Here is a 17,861-nt window from a genome sequence, read left to right as displayed (position 1 = left end):
CGTGCCCGGCCCCGGCCCCGCCGCATCCCCGCCCGGCTCCGCCGCCGCCGCCGGGGCAGGACGGCCCTGGCCCCCGCCCCCGCCCCCGCCCCGGCCCGCCCGCACCCCCCTCCTGCGGGGGGGACACGGGGGAACCCGGCCCACGACCCCCGGCACTCCGCCCCTGCCCCGCACGCAGCGCGGCACGGGGGGGACAGCCGGTCCTGCGCCCCCCGGAGCTCAGGGGTTAATGCCCCCCATCACCCACCCCCCGGAGTCAGATGGGCTTCCAAGGCCCCCCGGCGCTGCAGGGGTTAATGGCCCCCATCACCAAGCCCTAAAATCAGACGCGGTTCCACCTCCCCTCCCCCGGCGCTTCGGCAGTTAATGCCCCCCATCATCTCCCCCCCCAAAAGCAGACGCGTTTCCAAGGCCCCCCCGGCACTGCAGGGGTTAATGCCCCCCATCATCTCCCCCCCCAAAAGGAGACGTGCTTCCAGGGCCCCCCGGCGCTCAGGGGTTAATGTCCAGTATCATTCTCCTCACACCTCAAAAACAGACGTGCTTCCAACACCCCCTGGCACTCAGGGGTTAATGCCCCCCACCATCCCCCCATCATCCCCCCCACCCCAAAATCAGACGTGCTTCCAGCGCCCCCCGGGCGTTCAGAGCCTGGGGATGGGGCTACACAGACAGACAGACAGACAGACAGGCAGACACAGCCCCCACACACACACCGGATTGTGCGTCCCACGGGTGCTGCAGGGGTTGGTGACACCCCCCAGTCTGCCCTCTATAGCTAAAGGGGACATCCTGCACCCTCCCCAGGTAAAACTTGCTGTGAATGTTTCTCAGGGGGTCTCACCCCCCCCAAACTGTGCCCCAACCCTGCTCCTGCAGGGGGACAGGACACAGCAGCTTCCCACTGGGGCATTTCGGGGTGAGTGAGACGACCCCAGTTCTCCAGTGAGAGCTGTACTGGGTATAACCCCCCCTTTCTGCAGAGTCTGGGCCAGTTCACCCCCTTCCTGGGATTACTGGGGTACACCTGACCCAGCCCAGGTCCTGCCCAACCCTCACACCATGGCAGGGTCCCCCCCAGCCATGCCACCATGGCAGACTGGCACCCCTGAAGTGAGTTTCCCTGCTCTCCACCCCACACCTGCACTGTGCCCTGCAGTGCCCCACTGCAGCCCCCGCTCTGTGCCCCACACTCAGCTCTCCAGTGCCACCAGTATCACTCCTGAGGCCACACTGCCTCCCACGTGTGACAAACCCCAGTGCCACAAAGCCACAGATGCCCTGTGGGGATTTTGGCTCAGGCCCAAGGAAGAGCCAGGCTCACTCCCAACCCTCTCTGCACCATCACCCAGAGACCCCCAAAATATGGGAACCTTCAGCAAGGGGCAGCTGGACACCCCTGCCTTCGGGTGGGCATCCCTGGCAGAGAGCAGGAGATGCTCAGGTGCCCAGTGTGTCACCTGGGTGTCACTTTGATGACAGGCACTGGGAAATGAGGATTCTGTGAGATCCTCCCCTTAAATCCCGATTGCTGCTTAAGGCAGGAGCCAATTCAGGAGCAAAATGTGCTGCACTCACCCCTCTCTCCCCACTTCCAGGCCCTTCCCCTGTCACACACTGACTCAGCTTGTCAAGGAAATGAAGGTCAGAGACACTCCTGGAGTCTTTTGCTTTGCCATGGACTTTATTTGTCAAGAACATGTGACACGGGTTTGCCTTTCCTTTCTGAATCCCATTGATTCCCAAGCTGTGACCATCTGTCCCAGCAGCACATCCCCCATCCCATCCCTTGGCATCTCTGCTGTGGCACCTGGGGGCTCTGCCCTCAGCTCCGGGCACATCCCACCACCCCACTGCAGGAGGAGGTTGGTTGGGTGGATCACCTGCAGAACCAGGTCTTTTTTAGGATCACGGGTAAAATGCAGCCATTTAAATGCTCTCCAATCCTCGAGGAGGAAAAAAACCTTGCAAAATTCACAGAATTATTCTGCCACAGTCCTGTTGCTCAGCTCAGCATCCTTTTTTTGTACACACCATCATTTGCTGTATCCAGAAACACAACCACATCCACTCCCCTCCTCAGCCTTCTGTGAGAAAATTCGGGGTTACATCCCTGTGGGTATGTCAGACTTTTGTGCAGGAGTAGCTGGACAAGGACCTGCCTCCTCCTCCTCCTCCTCCTCCTCCTCCTCCTCTGTTTGTGCCATGCTGGGCAGAGAAAAGGCTGCCACAGAGAGAGAAATAATAAAAACAGACACAGACAAAGCCAGTGCTGGGATATTCTGTTTCAGAGCAATGACAGAAAGTGGAGATGAGGATAAAATGAATAAACTACGGTTATTGATACTGTTTGCTTTGAATTAACACAGCTCTGCTCCATCAGCATGTCCCAGGTGGGTGGAGGGGCTCTGTTCTGGTATTTCCATCCCCTCACTGGGGGTTGGTTTGCTCAGACCTTCCTTTTCAAACACCCTCAGCAGTTCCCTCACCCACCCCAGGACTTCAGCCCCACAAATACTTGAGACCCCTCAGGGTCACCACAGAGCTCCTCACCCCTGTCACCATCACCAGCACTTCTCTCACTGCTCCCTTGAATTGCCCTTCCCTTTGAATTCCCCCCAGTCAACCAACACATCTCCCAGGGAGATGCCCAATTCCCAGTGACAGCTCACTGGGATCCCACTACAAACCTGTGGATGCACCAGTGATCTGAAACACGGAGACACAAAGGAGGCAGAGCAACCCCAACCTTGTCCTTGCCGAGCGACCCTGGGCAATTCAGTCCCCTCCAAGTATCTCAGTTTATTCTTTTTTATCACATAAAAATGCAAAACTCGCCTCTTCTGCAAAAATATTTTGGAATGTGCCGAGGGACAGCGTTGAGTTGAGGCTCCTTATTGTGATCAGGCACTTTCTGCAAACGGTGTTTTCACAGCCCGGAAAATATCAGGTGATCTACTTAGAATTGATAAAGAGGGATGAGATACTCTGGGAGAAATAATTCATCACCTTGGAGGGCAGGCAGGAATCTGCAGGCACCGTCTGCAGACGTGGCTGGAATGGGAAATCAGCTCCAGGGAATACAAAAGGCCAAATTACCTGAGCACCTTGGACTCGGTGCCTCACCCTGAGTTTTCTGCATCCTAAGACAAATATTTCAGGGAACGACCCTCAAAGAGTGGCAAGATGAATCAGGCTTTTTCCCTTTATGTTCTTGTTTCCCTAGAAAGTAGGAAAAGCCTGAAAATGCTACCCCCTAATGGCACAACCGGGTGTGGGGTGCCGGCCTGGGAAACGCTGATCCGGATTTTATCCACAGGGCTGGGAGTGGAGATACAGGGAATGGAAACCCGGGGAATGGAAATACAGCAGTCTCTGCTGGCAAGATGTGCCCCTGGGGGGAAGAGAACTTGTGCAAACCCCCTGACAGCAGCGGTGCATGGAGTTATAGCAGGAATGGTGTAAAAACAGAGCCATTTTGTGGAATTCAGCTGAAATCAAACTGGAGCAAAACAAACCCGGGGGTCTCACATCCAGTGTCTGGGATGTGGGAGGTGCTTTGAGTGTGGCAGGGGGGATCCTGCCTGCTCCAGCTCCTTCAGGACTCAGGCAGTCCCTGGAGAAGTTGATGGTGCATTGATGCCTCAGACCAAAAGGATACAACTGAAATCAGGAGGGGGAAAGAAAAAAAAAAAAAAGAAATAAAAAATACTCTAAAAGCGCAGAAAGTCACCAAAAGGCTTTTAGGGTTTTAAAACATATATAGGGTTGTAAACTGGTTGTGGAGGTTCTCTGTGACACACATCTGGAGGAGAAAGGGGGTTCATCCAGTCCTCCAGGCAGGTTCCAGCTCCCCTCTGGTGGGTGTGGTGGAGCAAATCCGTGGGGGCCCCCTCTGAGGTGGGGGTGCACATTGATCCTGCTCCTCAAATCTTGTGCAAACCTTTGCAAACCTTCCCTTGGACACTGCTCAGAAACCTCCACTTCATCTTTCTTTGGGATATCTCAAAAGTAATGCTCTTAAAAGTAATAAAAATCCTACTCTTCTCCCCTCTGCTCCACTGTTGTCCTGCCCAGGAACCCCAAGCCCCGCACAGACCAGATCACAAGACAAGATCTTCTGCTCCAAACTCCACTAATCATGTCCTGTGTGACCCCTTTTCTTCCAAAGCTACAGCCTGACCTGGTCAGCAGGGATTTCAGGACCTTTTCCTTTCATTCCACACCGAATCTCAGGTGGCACCTTGGGTGGTCTCATCACAGAAACGATGCAACAAGAGAGAAGAAGAGTCAAACATTAAAACAGACCTTGTGCTCTGAAAAGTGCGAAAATGCAACGGTCCTGCTGCTATTCATTGTCCTGGAGAATTTTTGGAGAGTCCTTGGCATTGTCAGAAGTGTGACACCAGCAGAGCCTGAGGAAGGAGAAACACAGTGGATTTCTCCCCCGGTAGGGAATGAGGGTGGTTCTGCAGTTATCCAAAGGAATGAGAAGTTCCTTCCCTGTGTACCAAGAGCCCTCGGGTTTTTCTTCTCCTCAGTGCAAGTCTTGGGAGAAGGAACTTCAAGGTGAACTCCACAAGTATTATTATTGTTATTATTATTATTATTATTAATTCTTTTTTGTACAAGTGCTACAGCACGGCCTGGACACGTGACAGGCTCCTGACACCAATCCATGATTTTATGGCTACCTGAGGTAGCACCAAGAACATCTGCTGGGAGTGGGCTTAGGGTTCAATCAGGGTTAAAGCCAAAGGGAGCCACGTTTTTGCACACAGAACAGTTTGGGGTGGAAGGGATCTTTAAAGGCCATCCAGTCCAACCCTTTTGGGGTGAGCAGGGACATCTTCCCCTAGATCAGGCTGCTCAGAGCCCCATCCAACCTGACCTGGAATGTCTCCAGGGATGGGCAACCTGTGAGAGTGTTCTACAAGATAAAATCCCTCTGCCGAAAGCCTGGGAGGAATCAATCACTGCTGGGGTGATTAAGCTTAAATCCTACACTTTTGCTGCCTGTTGGACTCCAGGAACCTCCAACTGGATCCACACTGGGAAGGCAAATTTGCAAAGAGCTCCCTACTCAAACCGAGCCTCTGTGAAGCCTCTACGGAAACAAACCCCAAAAGTGGCCAATTCCTTGACAACATCCCAATTTGGGCAGAACTGAGCCCAGTTTCACACTGGCTGTCCCAGGCTGTCCCTCCACGGCTCTCCCCGCTCACCAGGCACACTGCACACACCAGCTGGGAATTTGTCAGGTTTTTGGTTTTTGTTTTGTTTTTTTTTTGCTAAGTTTTTATTTTTAATTCAAGGACTTTGCTTCATACAAAATGTTAATTGTAGAAACAACTGCAGAATTCAAAGTTTGGCTGATAAATATTAAAGTTTTTTGTTTTTTTTTTTTTTTTTTTTTTTTTTTTTTTTTGGTTCCCTCCTTTTTATTTTTTTGGGTAAAGCTCCGCTTGTGTTGCATGGTCGGAACTTCGCTCATTTTTAACACTGTTTTTTTGAAATATAAACTTTTTGCAACAAACCCCCAATTTATATCAAATATAATTAAAAATTAACAACTGATGAATACATTGTATCAAAAAAGTACGAAGATAAACATTTTTTTTTCCATGCACATACTTTTTTTTTTTTTTTCTCGTTTCCTTTTATATATATGTATATATGTATATATTTTACATGCAAACATTACTTAATTCAAAGTACAGCCACTACGAGACTGGTTCTGGATGCAGAAAACTGATCGGTGCAATTCAAGTTTGGCAACTCACTATGAGGAATCTCGGAAATATTATGGGTGCGTTGAAGAGACAGCAGAGAGGCTGCAAAAAAAGGTCAGGGGAGGGTTATGAACAGTTGTGGTCAGGCTTGGCTGTCACTGCCATCGACCCCTGCGAGGCGGGGGGAGGATTTAGACAACTTAAAATGCTTCTTCATGTTCTGCCTAAGAACTGGGGGTGACCCAAGGCTGTGTTTTAGTGCAGGGCTGGGGGTTTTGGGGGGTCTAAAACGGGAGAGGAAGGGGGAAAAGACAGAATTATTCCGTACAGAAAGACATCTCTTTTGCTTCCCATTTTTTTTTTTACAACGTTTGCATGCACGGGCAGAGAGATTGTGTTTCCCCTCCCCTTCAACCTCCTGGAGTAAAAGAGGAACGTTTTCTTTAAAACTTTTCGAACAAAGTGTTTGTGCCTTCGTTTAAGGGAGGAGAAAAAAAAAAAAATAAACGTATCAAACATTTGGTCACAATCACGCTGAAGCCTGAAACAGGAAAATCCAGCAGATAAAGCTACGGGATGGATGAAGGTCTTTCTGACTGTGGGTGGTTTGGATGTGTGTCCGAACGTGTCATCTTGTTGCATAGCCCTCCTTTTGGGAATCCCAGCCCGGCCCACGGGGAGCTCCGGCTGCCACACTGCCGTGATTGGAAGTGCACAGAAAAAATACAGAGACAGGGATACAGACAGGAGTTCTCCTTCAGCAGAATCCAGGGATGAGATCGGCCAGAGGTTGTTCTTAACGGAACAAAAGGAAAAAAAAAAAAAACAACACGGAAGGAAACGGAAAAAAACCCCAACAAACCAAAACCAGGTTGAATTTCCTCAACGGAAGAGCTACAGGAGATGTGAAGAACCACCCTACAGCAAACTGCTCCCTGCCTGAGGCTGAAAGGCTTTTGCTGAGAGCACGAGAGACCTCCTGAGCATTTTGGTAGCATCCAATACCTTCCAACCTCCCCAGTGCCAAACGGGATCACCGGGATCCAGCGGGATCTCTCCCCGTCCCAAGCAACCACTTCATCTGGAGAAGCTTCACAGTTCTGGGGCTTGGGAGATCCTCTGAAAAAATTCCTCTGTGCAACCCTCTCCTCCTTCCTAACAGGGTTTTTAGGGATGTGCTTGTCTGACACCTCCCACCCTTCTTCCTTCCACCTTTATTCCTGGTGTCCTCTGGCCACCCTGTGCCCCAAAGCAGCCCTACAACAGCTCAGCAGAGCCAGGGATGGGAGGTCCTGCCCAAGCTTTGCTTCCAGCCTCCCTCCCCGCCAGCACAGCGCGTTTGCCCCTTTGCCAGGCTCACAGTGCAGAAATCCACAGGGGCACAGAAGAAAGAAATCATCCAACGCAAGAGTCGTTGCAAGAACACAGAAATCTCATCCCTGAGAATCAGAGTTAGAGGTTTTGATTATTATTATTATTATTATTATTATTCTTTTGACCTTCTCTTAACAGGCAATAAAACCAAGGCTCACTCCAACTGCCCTCCACAAGGATGATGCCCCACGGAGCACGGCCAGAGCTCTCACAGTCCGGGTGAGACGCTGCTCCTCCTGCAAGAGCATCCCTGCAGATGCTGGACTCTTCCACCTGCATCCCTCCCTCAGAGCTAGTCAATGAGAAAAGGCCGGGTTTGTTTGCTGCAATCACTCCCCTCCCACCGATAAAACCAAACCAAATCAAATCAAATCAAATAATAATAATAAAGAAAAAGGCCAACAAAACCCAAACCAACCCCAAAGCGTGTTTGCCTTCCCCGCTGGAAGCTTCCAACCTGGCACTCGAGTGCACTGTGGGGGCGGTGGGAGCCCCGTGGACCCTCCAGGGCGAGGGGCTCTCCGGGCTCTGCCCTCCCTCCTGCCCCTCCTGCCCTCCCCACGCTCGCCCAAGGTCTGATGCATCGAAGCAAAGAGGTTGCATCGTCACTGTGAAAGATTTCAAAGGTTAGGCACTTAGTAGTGAACAACTGGAGCATTCGGTAGAAACGGTGGGACCTGGAATGACAATTGGACTAATTCTCTACATAAAGAGTAAATTTTTTTTTTCTCTTTTTTTTTTCTTTTTTTTTTTTTTTACTGTACAATTTACAAAAATGCACACAATGAAAAGTTAAAGTTCTATCTAATAGCTTGATATAAAACCAATAACATTTCTTCTTCTCACCCCTACGCTTTTTCCTCTTTTTTTTTGTTTTGGTTTTTTTTTTCCCTTTTTTTCCCTTCAGGATAATTTTTTTTTTTTTAAGTTGTGGGGGTTTTTTTGTGTTTTTTTTTTTTTGCTAAATCAAGCTTATATTGTAAACAAGACAAAACAGTGAGAGGCGTGTTGCAGAGAGGGGCGGAATGGAAAGTCTCAGCAGCAAGGAAAACAGTCCTTACAAAGTAGCTCTCTTGTGGCTTTGTGGTGTGTCAGTGTGAAGGACCCGATGCGGTGGGTGGGGTAAGAGGGACCCCCACGGCAGCGCTGTCACAGCAGGGTCCCGGCTGCCGGGGTCACCTCTGGGGTGGGGGTGGCACCAGCTCTGCCAAAAAGGAATTCCTGTGGCTGAACATCAAGTCCCAATGGACTGTCCTTTGTTCCGGGCTGTGTTCCTCCTCTCCCAGGGTACATCTCTCCCTTCGGAGCGGCCGACAAGGCCGAGCGCGGGTGTGATCCTTGTCCCCGTGTGTCCTTTGCGACCCCCGACTCCCACCCTGACCGGGGAGGGGAAAAAATGATGCTGATAAATTAACTGAGAAATGGCCCAACAAAAACTGTGCTGATCTCGGGAAGGACGGACAGTTGCTCTTCCACCACCGAAGGTGAGGATCCCTCTTCTCTCGGCTTCTCGCCTCTGTCGCCAATTTGGCATCTGGTGCGTGTCTGTGACTAGACAGGGCAGTGGGGAGGCGGGCCAGGGGGGACAGAGAGATGTGCTGCCTTCCCCCAAAAGGAGGGAGCCTTCTTCCTCCATTTGTCTAGTGCAAAAAAAAAAAAAAAAAAGAAAAAGAAAAAAGAAAAAAAATAAAAATAAATAAAGAACAAAGAGAGGAGAGAGGCTGCAGGAGCGTCTCCGGCCCCGGGGGCGCAGAGCAGTTCTCGTGGCAGGGGCTGCCCCGCCGGCCTTCCAGATGATAAAACTCATCATAATTAAACCCGCCCGCCGCGGAGGGCTCTGCCAGGCCGCTAGCACCAGTCGTCCTCGTCGGCTTCGTGGTAGTAGCTACGTCCTCTGGTGCCGGCGCCGGGGCCCGTGTTGAGCCCCAGCGTGTAGTGGTAGCCGTTGGGCACGCGGCGGATTTGGTGCGACTGGGAGGTCAGGGAGGAGACGTAGGAAGTCCTTGAGGAGCGCCCCGAGTTGGTGGCCACGGCCTCCTCGAAGGTGAGCGTGTCCTCGGGCGCGGCGCGCGAGGGGCTGTCGGCGTCGTCGCGGGGCCCCAGGTAGGGGTCGGAGCCGGTGCGGGCCACGGGCGGCGGGGGCGGTTGGTGCTCCCCGCGGAGCAGCGCGTTGTGCTCCGACAGACCGCGGCTCAGGCGTCCCGGGGAGAAGGTGGGGAGGCCGGGTTGGATACTGGTGAAGTGCACGGGCGAGGAGTTAGCGGTCTTGTAAGTGATGCTGGGGCGTGGGGTCAGTGGAGTCTGTGGGAGCTGCCTCCGACCCCGGCATGGGGTACTAGCACCAGATGTCGACAGCAAGGGGCTCCCATTAACTGAACCACTGCCCTACATAAAAATTGGAACAAAGCAAATCAAAAAATAAAAAAGGGGGAAACACCGGACAAACACAAAGGCAGGCAGGTGTAAAACAGAAGGAGAAGCAACAGAAGGGAGAGACAAGTCACAAGAGGGAAGAGAAGCAAAAAAGAGAGAGTTTAGACAAGCACGGTCAGGGGGAGGAGGTTCTCCAGAAATAATTCAACACGAGATGTAAAAGAGCTGGAGAGTTCAAAGTTCTGCGAGCGGTGAGTAAGGACAGGGAGGGGCAGAGCATCGGTAGGACGCAAACTGGGACACGGCTCCGACAGGAGGGGACACTGCCCGGGGGGAAGGACCCACAGCATACACAGGCTCCACATGCGCCTTACCTGGACTGGGCAGGAGCAGCTCAAAAACCCGCTTCGTTCGGGGCATTTTAGACAAAACCAAATCTGCTCTGGGGTGGATTTGTGCAGAACTGCACCCAAGGGTCGGGCTGGTCTAGCGGGAGGGGTCCCTGCTCGTGGCAGGGGGATGGAGCGAGATGAGCTTTAAGCTCCAACCCAAACCGTTTTGGGATTCTGGGATGCTGTTTCTGAGGTCAGAACTGGATGATGTGGGAGGAGGATCCGGGGGACTGGGTTTTTTTGTACATTGGAAATTACATGTATTTTGATTAAATAGCCATTTTCTGAAAAAATAATAACAAAAGGCTTTTTGGGCAGGCTTGAACTAACAATTTCCTTTAACAGAAATGTGTCACCTTCTCCTCTTCTATACTACACATTTGATTTTTGAGTGGTAGAACAGCCTGACAGCTTTCCTGGGTTACTAATAACGACACATGAGAGTGACCTAAGCTGCAGTAATTTAAAAAAATGCCACGAGTGAGAGGAACAGGCCCTTGTTTTGGCATTTGAGTTTACATTCTCCCAGGGCAGTACATGACCAGCCCTGTGAGAGTGTTTTAAAAATCCCTCAGCCTTTTGTGACCTAACATTTTGAGACCAGACCTTTAATTTTTAAAGAGCAGTTTTCCTTCCTATCAAACAATCGGGTTGTTGCTTGTCGGGCTGTCAATCAGGGCTTGTTCTGCTCTGCCTGGGTTTTTTCCCCATGTGGTTTTCCTGGCAAATCCAGCAGTGCTGGAGGCTGCCTGGAGAAAAGGAGGCTCAGGGGGAACCTTCTGGCTCTGCAACTCCCTGACAGGAGGGGGGAGTCGGGGGGGGGTGTCAGGCTCTGCTGCCAGGGAACAAGGGACAGCAGAAGGAACACCCTCAAGTCGTGCCAGGGGAGGTTCAGTTTGAACATCAAGAGGAATTTCCTCATGGAAAGGGTTGTTAAGCGCTGGAAGGGGCTGCCCAGGGAGGTTTGGAGTCCCCATCCCTGGAGGTGTCCAAGGAAGGACTGGATGTGGCATCAGTGCCCTGGGCTGGGGGACAAGGTGGGCATCGGCCACAGCTTGGACTTGATGGTCTGGGAGGGCTTTTCCAACCTTAATGTGATTCCACATTGTTTTGATAAGTACTGAGCTGCCTAAATTCTTTTTAAGGCATTTTCAAACTTTTTTTTAATCCAGGAAATGGTCTCGATAGTAAAAAAATGGCGAGGTCTTTGTTCAAAACGTCCAAGAAACCACTTCCTGCTGAAACATTCTGAACTTCCAAGACAAGAGCTGCCACTTGTGGGGTCCCCCAGGCTGCTGTGTTGTGTTAGCAAGGATGCCCTTGGCAGTGGGGCCTTGGGCACACGGTGTGACTCTTGGCGATGGTCCAGTGCAGGGCCAGGAGTAGGACTCGATGATATTTTGGGTCCTTTCCACCTCAGCACATTCTGTGATTCTGTCTCTGAGAAGCCTCGAGTCCCTCACTCTGTGTTCAAAAGCCATCACGTGACACTTCCATGCCTGTTTTAGGTGTGAAGCACCAAGCAGGACCCCAATGGAGACCCCAGTCCACCCCTGCCTGGCCTTCCCTCCCCGTTCCATCTCCGTTCATTTGAGCAAAACACGGAAAAGGTGCACAAACAAGCCCCTGGGAGACCTCAGGGCTGCTGTCCCACCCTGCCTCTCCTCACCTGTCTGTGTGGACCTTGCTCTGGGCCCCCGTTGGGGGAGGTGGGTCTGCTCTGCTCAGCAGACTTGGTCTGGGAGCGCTCCCGGCTGCCGTAGCGGTCGCAGGAGTAGAAGCGCTGCTTCTCGGAGGAGGAGGAGGAGTGCTGCTTCCTCTCCTGGGACCGCCCACGCTCCTTCTTGTCCTTGCCAGAAGACTCACCGGCCTGGGCTACTGAAAGAAGAACGTTGGTCAGGGGTCACCAGCGTGAGGGGCTCCTGGGTGTGTGCAGGGAGGTCCTTGAGTTCAGGCAGGACCCCCAGTCCCACCCGCCGGCCGGTGCAGGGAGGAGGACAAGTGGCCCCTCACTGTGTTGGTATTAAATTACACCGAGGAGCTTCGTGTTAGTAGAGGAGCTGGAAAGTTTGTCAGAGGCACAACGGTGGGGTGGGGGAGCCCAGCACAGCTTTCAGTTTGGAACAGTAAGATCCTGAGCTGGAAGAGATCCATAAAGATCGCCCCATCCAACTCTTGGCCCCGCACAGTTCACCCCAACAATCCCCCCCTGTCCCTGGGGAGCCTGGGCAGTGCCAACCACCCTCTGGGGGAAGAACCTTTTCCTGAGATCCAACCTGACCCTGCCCTGACGCAGCTCCAGCCATTCCCTGGGTCCTGTCCCTGCTCACAGGGAGAAGAGATCAGAGCTGCCCCTGCTGAGGAAGCTGCAGACCCCGGTGAGGTCTGACCTCAGGCACTGGTGCATCCCTGGGGGCTGCACCAGCTCCATCAACAGGACCCTGTTGTGCTGCTTTTGTCACCTCCTGTGGCCTTCACTGTGCGGGCATTAAACTATACTGAGGAGCTCCATGTGTGTCCTGCTGAGCCCGAAGCTGGAGGAAGGCAGGGAGTTCTGCAGACTGGATGGGCAAAAAAAGTGTCAAGTCCTTCCCACTAAATACACTTCTCCAGACTTCTAAAATCCATATAGGAGCTGCCAGGAGGAAGGTAACAGAAAATGCCCAACAAGGCAGCCGAACTGGTGACAAATGAACATTTCTCTTTGGGTTAATTGATGAAAAATGAACATTTCTCTTTGGGTTAATTGATGAAAAATGAACACTTCTCTTTGGGTTTGATCATCTTTCTGCCTTATTCCAGGGACAGAAGTCCCCACTGACACCAAGGGAAGTGGCAAAGCAACCAATCCCCTTTCCATAAATCCTGGCAATGCCCTCCTTAGGGTAACAGGGCACGCACAGGCTCCCAAAAAACCTCGGGAGACTACACTGAGAGTCACTAAGTGCTTCTTCATTACCAAACCCATTGGTTTCACTCCCTAAATTCCCGTGCAATGAGGCCCGTGGGATCACTCACAAAGCCAGGAGACACTCACCAGCCTGTCCATCGGCCAAGTGATGGGCGGCCCTGTCCAGGGACTTCTGCTTCTTCTCTTTCCTCCGGTGGCAGCGGTGGTGGTGGTGGTGGTGCCCCTGCTCCGGGGGCATCCTCTCCAGGGAGTACTCGTAGAGGTGCATGGCATGAGGGCGCTGCGGGGTCAGCGTGGACACGGAGCGTTTCATGGGACTCGTGTCCGGGATGGGCTGCAAGGCAGAGGGAGGCACACGGAGCAGGGTGAGGGCAGGGCTGCCCCTGCCCCACTGCCTGGCACCCACCGTGGGCAGGGTCAGCGAGAGAAAGGGGCGAGGAGAAAAATGGTTAATTGGATACGACAGGAACAGCAGGCAGGAGGACTCGCTGGATGGGGGATCGAGCGCTGAATCGAGGGGCAGGTGTGAGCTCAGATGGCTGAGATGGGCTTTACTTCAGCACAGTGCCAACCCACGGGTACCATGAGCCACAGGCAGCACTTCACAGCACACACAGCGGCACAGGGTCACCAGGAGGGCAGCGGGGACACGGGAGGGCAGCAGGGACACGGGGACAGCGCAGTAGCCAAGCGCCTCACAGAGAGAATCCTCCAAGACTAGTTTCACCCAAAGCTGCTTCAGGGCCTTTGTGGCCATCCCAAAGCATGAAAGCACTGCTGAGCATCACGTGGAGAGGGAGAAAGATCAGGGATAAGTGGGCAAGGGACAGGCCAAGCCACCGAGAAATTAATTCTGCCTCCCTGCAGGTAAGACAATCCCATCCAACATTTCAACCTCTCTTGTCCCACCATCACTCCTTGTGGCTGGGACAAGCAGGTTAGCATGCATGTCCTGCAATTCTACCGGGACAACTCCAGAAATGAATACTGGGGTTTGGCATTCCCGTTTTCCAATCATTTGTGGCCCAACATCTGGACACCGAGTGCAGTAACCTGCCTTCCATGGCACTGCTGGACCCCCTCCCTGTGCCAGGGCAGCTCCAGACTCTGCTCCCTTCCCTGTGGGTTCAAAGCCTTACAAAGATGCTCTGCAGAACCCAAGACAATTTGGCAGGACAGGTATTCCCACAGCCTTCCCCACTGCCCAGCCACCAGGTAGAAAGCTCAGAAAAAGAGGAGCATTCCCACGCCTCCTTCTCTGCTGGCTCTGGGTGGAGACAGTGCTTCATCCACCCTCTGGAGGCTTCCCTGGCTCTGAGGAGAGACCCCAGAGCACGGTGGTCCAGTCTGAGAGGGAAGGAGTTCAGGATGTTCTCTGCTTCCTCAGCCTCACACTTGTTTGAATTCACAGTCCAATAAGTGCCTCCAACAACACTCCTCGCAGAACATTTACTTTGCTCACTGTAACCTTTTCCAAAGAGCCCTGTATTATTTTTCCTGTCTGTTCTGTTTTGTTTGCTTACCCTGAAACTCAGCTCTCTGAATATCCTGTGATATTTACCCAGTGCCAAGCCAGTTGTTTCACAGCTCTGCTCCTTATTTTGAGTGGAAAGAGCCACCCTCCCTCCCATCACAGGCAGATTATCCTGGCTCTGAAGGTGCAATATGGGCAGTCACCCAAATTTTGGTGCTTCCCACTGAAGGGCAGTTGATTTTGTCACCTCTTGTGGCCTTCAGTGTGTGGGCATTAAATTATACTGAGGAGCTTCATGTTTGTCCTGCTGAACCTGAAGCTGGAGGAAGGCAGGGAGTTCTGTAAACTGGATGGTCTGATGGGCAAAAAAAGGGACAAGTGGAAGTCCCTCCCACTAAATACACTTCTCCAGATTTTCAAAATTCAAAATCCACACAGGAGCTGCCAGGAGGAAGGTACCAGAAAATTCCCAACAACAAAGCAGCCAAACTGATGACAAATGAAAATTTCTCTTTGGTTTGGTCCTGTTTCTGTGCTTCTGCCAGGGAATCTGGAATTCTGTGCTTATTCCAGGGACAGAAGTCCCCACTGACACCACGGGAAGTGGCAAAGCAACCAATCCCCTTTCCATAAATCCTGGCAATGCCCTTGTTAGAGTAACAGGGCACTCACAGGCTCCCAAAAAACCTCAGGAGGCTACACTGAGAGTCACTAATTGCTTCTTCATTACCAAACCCATTGGTTTCACTCCTTAAATTCCCGTGCAACGAGGCATATGGAATCAAACAAGAAGCAGAACAAACAAATAAAATAAACAAAACAAATAAAATAAATAAAACAACCAAATAACCCTTCCCCCCCAGCTACCAGAGCGTGCGACGTGCAACCGTGGATCGAGGGAACAGCAAAGTGGGAAGAGGGAGCGGCTGCATTGGGCTCCAGATGAGAAGGGGGGGGGGGGGGAAGTAGAGGGTTCAAAGGCAGGTTAATAATTTCTTAGCGTGAATTTAAGAGGATATACAACTTAGTGCAAACTACATACTGCCAGGTAACTCCCAGGCGACCGTGCTTTGCTCCTCTGCAAACAATTCGGACAAGATGAGAGACATTATTGGAAGCAGCCCCACAGTACAGCCATTGTCAGACATCACGGCAGATGGGCAGCAGACACCATGACGACCAGGGAGGGAGGGGATGGGGGCAGGACGGCAGACGGGGAGGTTGAAAACACGGGGAAGGTATAGTTTTTTTTAAAAAGTGGAACGTAAAAAAGACAGAGGAAGGGCGGGCGAACAGAAAGGGAGACAGCCAGAAACAGAAAGCGTCGCAAAGGAGAGTTAGAAAGAACTCAAAAGTTTGGGGAGGGGCAGAGCAGCACGTGAGAGGGAGGGGGGAGGGAGGAGACACACACAGAAAGTCCGTCAGTTATTCACCCAAAGCCACGACCAGTATTATTTACACGTGTACTGTTAAATGAGGTTAGATCTGCTCGGGGATTCCCGGCCTGATTCACAACCAGATGAGGCACTTCCACGAGGGGCAGCGACGCCCTGGGGGACACAAACCACACACTTCTGCCAGGGACACCCCCTTCTGCAAAAGCTGAGTGCCACGGAGAGGAGTTTGCCAAGGAAAGGCTCCCGCTGCTGGCCTTGCTGCTGCCAACCGCATCCCCCTGCACGGGAAGATGCTACCGGTGCTGCAGGATAAAGGATAACTTTGCTCTGGCAGGGAGGATGGGTTTGCTTTGGGGTCTGGTGCTTTTATTAAGCATGTTGAGGAGCGCTCCTGATAACGCAGCGAATCCCAGCTCACACAAAGGCTGCACCTTCTGAAGCCAGCTGGGAAATTCGCTGCTGAGGGGCAGCCTGTGCCAGCCCTGGCACGGTGGCACAAAGATTGCATGTGCTGGAGCTGCTGCCGTGTGTGCAGAGCACAAGCTTTGAGTTTTAGGGTGCAGCAGCTCTTTCATGCTGCATTCTTCCATATCTCTCCACAGAGAGCAATGGGAACAGCCCCCAAACCCAGGCTGCTCCCTCCTGATCAGGAATCAGGCCCTTGGAATGAGACAGGAGATGTTCTGACACACAGGAGGCAGGACAGTGGCTGGAGAGTGTTTGGGACAGTCAGCAATGAACATGTGGAATGGCCAGAAATGGTCTCTGACATCCTACACACACAAGCTGCTGTAAAAGCCAACTCTCTGATGAGATTTCTTTAGGAAAAGCTACCCAAGGGAAATCCTCAACACCATTTCACTGGCCAAACTCACAGTTTGAGTTGAGTATGAGCTGAGTATGGTGGGAAAAGGGAAAACCAGGAGGATGCTCAGTGTCCCAAAGCAGCATTCCAGGCACAGGCTCCCTGCTGGGAGCACAAAGATTCCATGGGCTGGAGCTGCTGCTGTGTGTGCAGAGCACAGGCTTTGAGTTTTAGGGTGCAGCAGCTCTTTCATGTTCTGCTTCCCACAGAGAGCAATGGGAACAGCCCCCAAACCCAGGCTGCTCCCTCCTGATCAGGAATCAGGCCCTTGGAATGAGACATGACATGAGTGGGGAGATGTTCTGACACACAGGAAGCAGGACAGTGGCTGGAGAGTGTTTGGGACAAACAGTCAGCAATGAACATGTGGAATGGCCAGAAATGGTCTCTGACATCCTACACACTAAGCAGTGTCCACGAATTACTGGAGAAGTAACTCTACGATGGGATTTCTTTAGGAAAAGCTCCCCAAGGGATCTCCTGGACACCATTTCACTGGACAAGAACAGTACAGCACGTGCTCAGTGTGGTGGGAAGAGGAAAAACCAGGAGGATGCTCAGTGTCCCAAAGCAGCATTCCAGGCACAGGCTCCCTACTGTTCTCTCCTATATTCATCTGAGACAGTCACAGCACATCTCCTGATGTTTTCAAGGCCAAGGCACGTGAGCATGTCCTGCTGGGCTGTCTGATGATGACCCACAGCTGGCAATGGGAAATACATGTCTTTCTCTGGCAAGTGGCATTGCCCCCAGTCAGTGAGGACACCCTTGGGTGGGCAGCCCTCAGCCCCAGCCACAGGGATCCCTCTGGGCTGCTTTTTGCTGCAACCAGGGGTGAGTAAAACCGGGGACAGCGCTGTGACTACACACCAATACCTGCTGGAATAAAGGTCTCCTGTCTCCAGATCAGCAAACACCTCCTAAAACAAACATCCACAAGCAACACAACAAGCAGAGAGAGCAGCCCCTGAGTTCCTGGCCCCCTCCAGCAGTGAGGACTCCCCCGCTCACCTTGGTTTCGGCAGCCAGGCGTGGCATGGAGGCCGCCCGGCCCTGGCTCTCCAGGCCTGGCTGGGGCTCTCCATTGGCAACTGTGGGGCTGATTTCCCTCATTTCTACCACCTGATGGAAACATGACATGTTTTCAGTAGCAAGAACATGAACATCAGCTTTGAAGCCATCACCTGAGCTTTGAAGCCGTCACCTGAGCATGCTTTGCTAGGCTGGATGTCGTCGTGAGGAGATGGTGGGATGGGACAGAGAGTAAATGAAGAGCTGTGGAGAAGGTTACTCTCTGTCTGCTGGGCTTTCTGCAGCAAGGACAGCACTGGGCCGGGCTCTTC

At 52.3% G+C, this 17,861-nt stretch overlaps 1 protein-coding gene across 18 annotated transcripts in view; it reads right to left on the bottom strand.

Annotated features, from left to right (window-relative positions):
* Window positions 1–8,796: 8,796 nt before the first annotated feature.
* The window catches only part of CACNA1B (calcium voltage-gated channel subunit alpha1 B), a 309,392-nt gene continuing 300,327 nt past the window's right edge, over window positions 8,797–17,861 (bottom strand). For 14 of the 18 annotated variants that reach the window (XM_039383720.1, XM_039383721.1, XM_039383722.1 and 11 more), the window contains 5 exons: window positions 17,530–17,640; window positions 15,299–15,334; window positions 12,909–13,116; window positions 11,541–11,749; window positions 8,797–9,491 (listed from right to left, as the gene is read on the bottom strand). In XM_039383720.1, coding sequence (XP_039239654.1) covers window positions 8,955–9,491; window positions 11,541–11,749; window positions 12,909–13,116; window positions 15,299–15,334; window positions 17,530–17,640 — 1,101 coding nt within the window. In that variant the 3' untranslated portion in view covers window positions 8,797–8,954. The remainder of the gene's footprint in view (window positions 9,492–11,540; window positions 11,750–12,908; window positions 13,117–15,298; window positions 15,335–17,529; window positions 17,641–17,861) is intronic. The other 4 variants (XM_039383724.1, XM_027740950.2, XM_039383719.1 and 1 more) reach the window with 3 other exon arrangements.

Source organism: Pipra filicauda, unplaced genomic scaffold, assembly GCF_003945595.2.
Source record: "Pipra filicauda isolate LSUMZ 115617 unplaced genomic scaffold, ASM394559v2 scaffold321_size1097455_pilon, whole genome shotgun sequence".
Classification (NCBI taxonomy): domain Eukaryota; kingdom Metazoa; phylum Chordata; class Aves; order Passeriformes; family Pipridae; genus Pipra; species Pipra filicauda.
The sequence above is the reverse complement of the archived record's forward strand: the minus strand, read 5'-3'. Positions and strand labels throughout refer to the sequence as shown.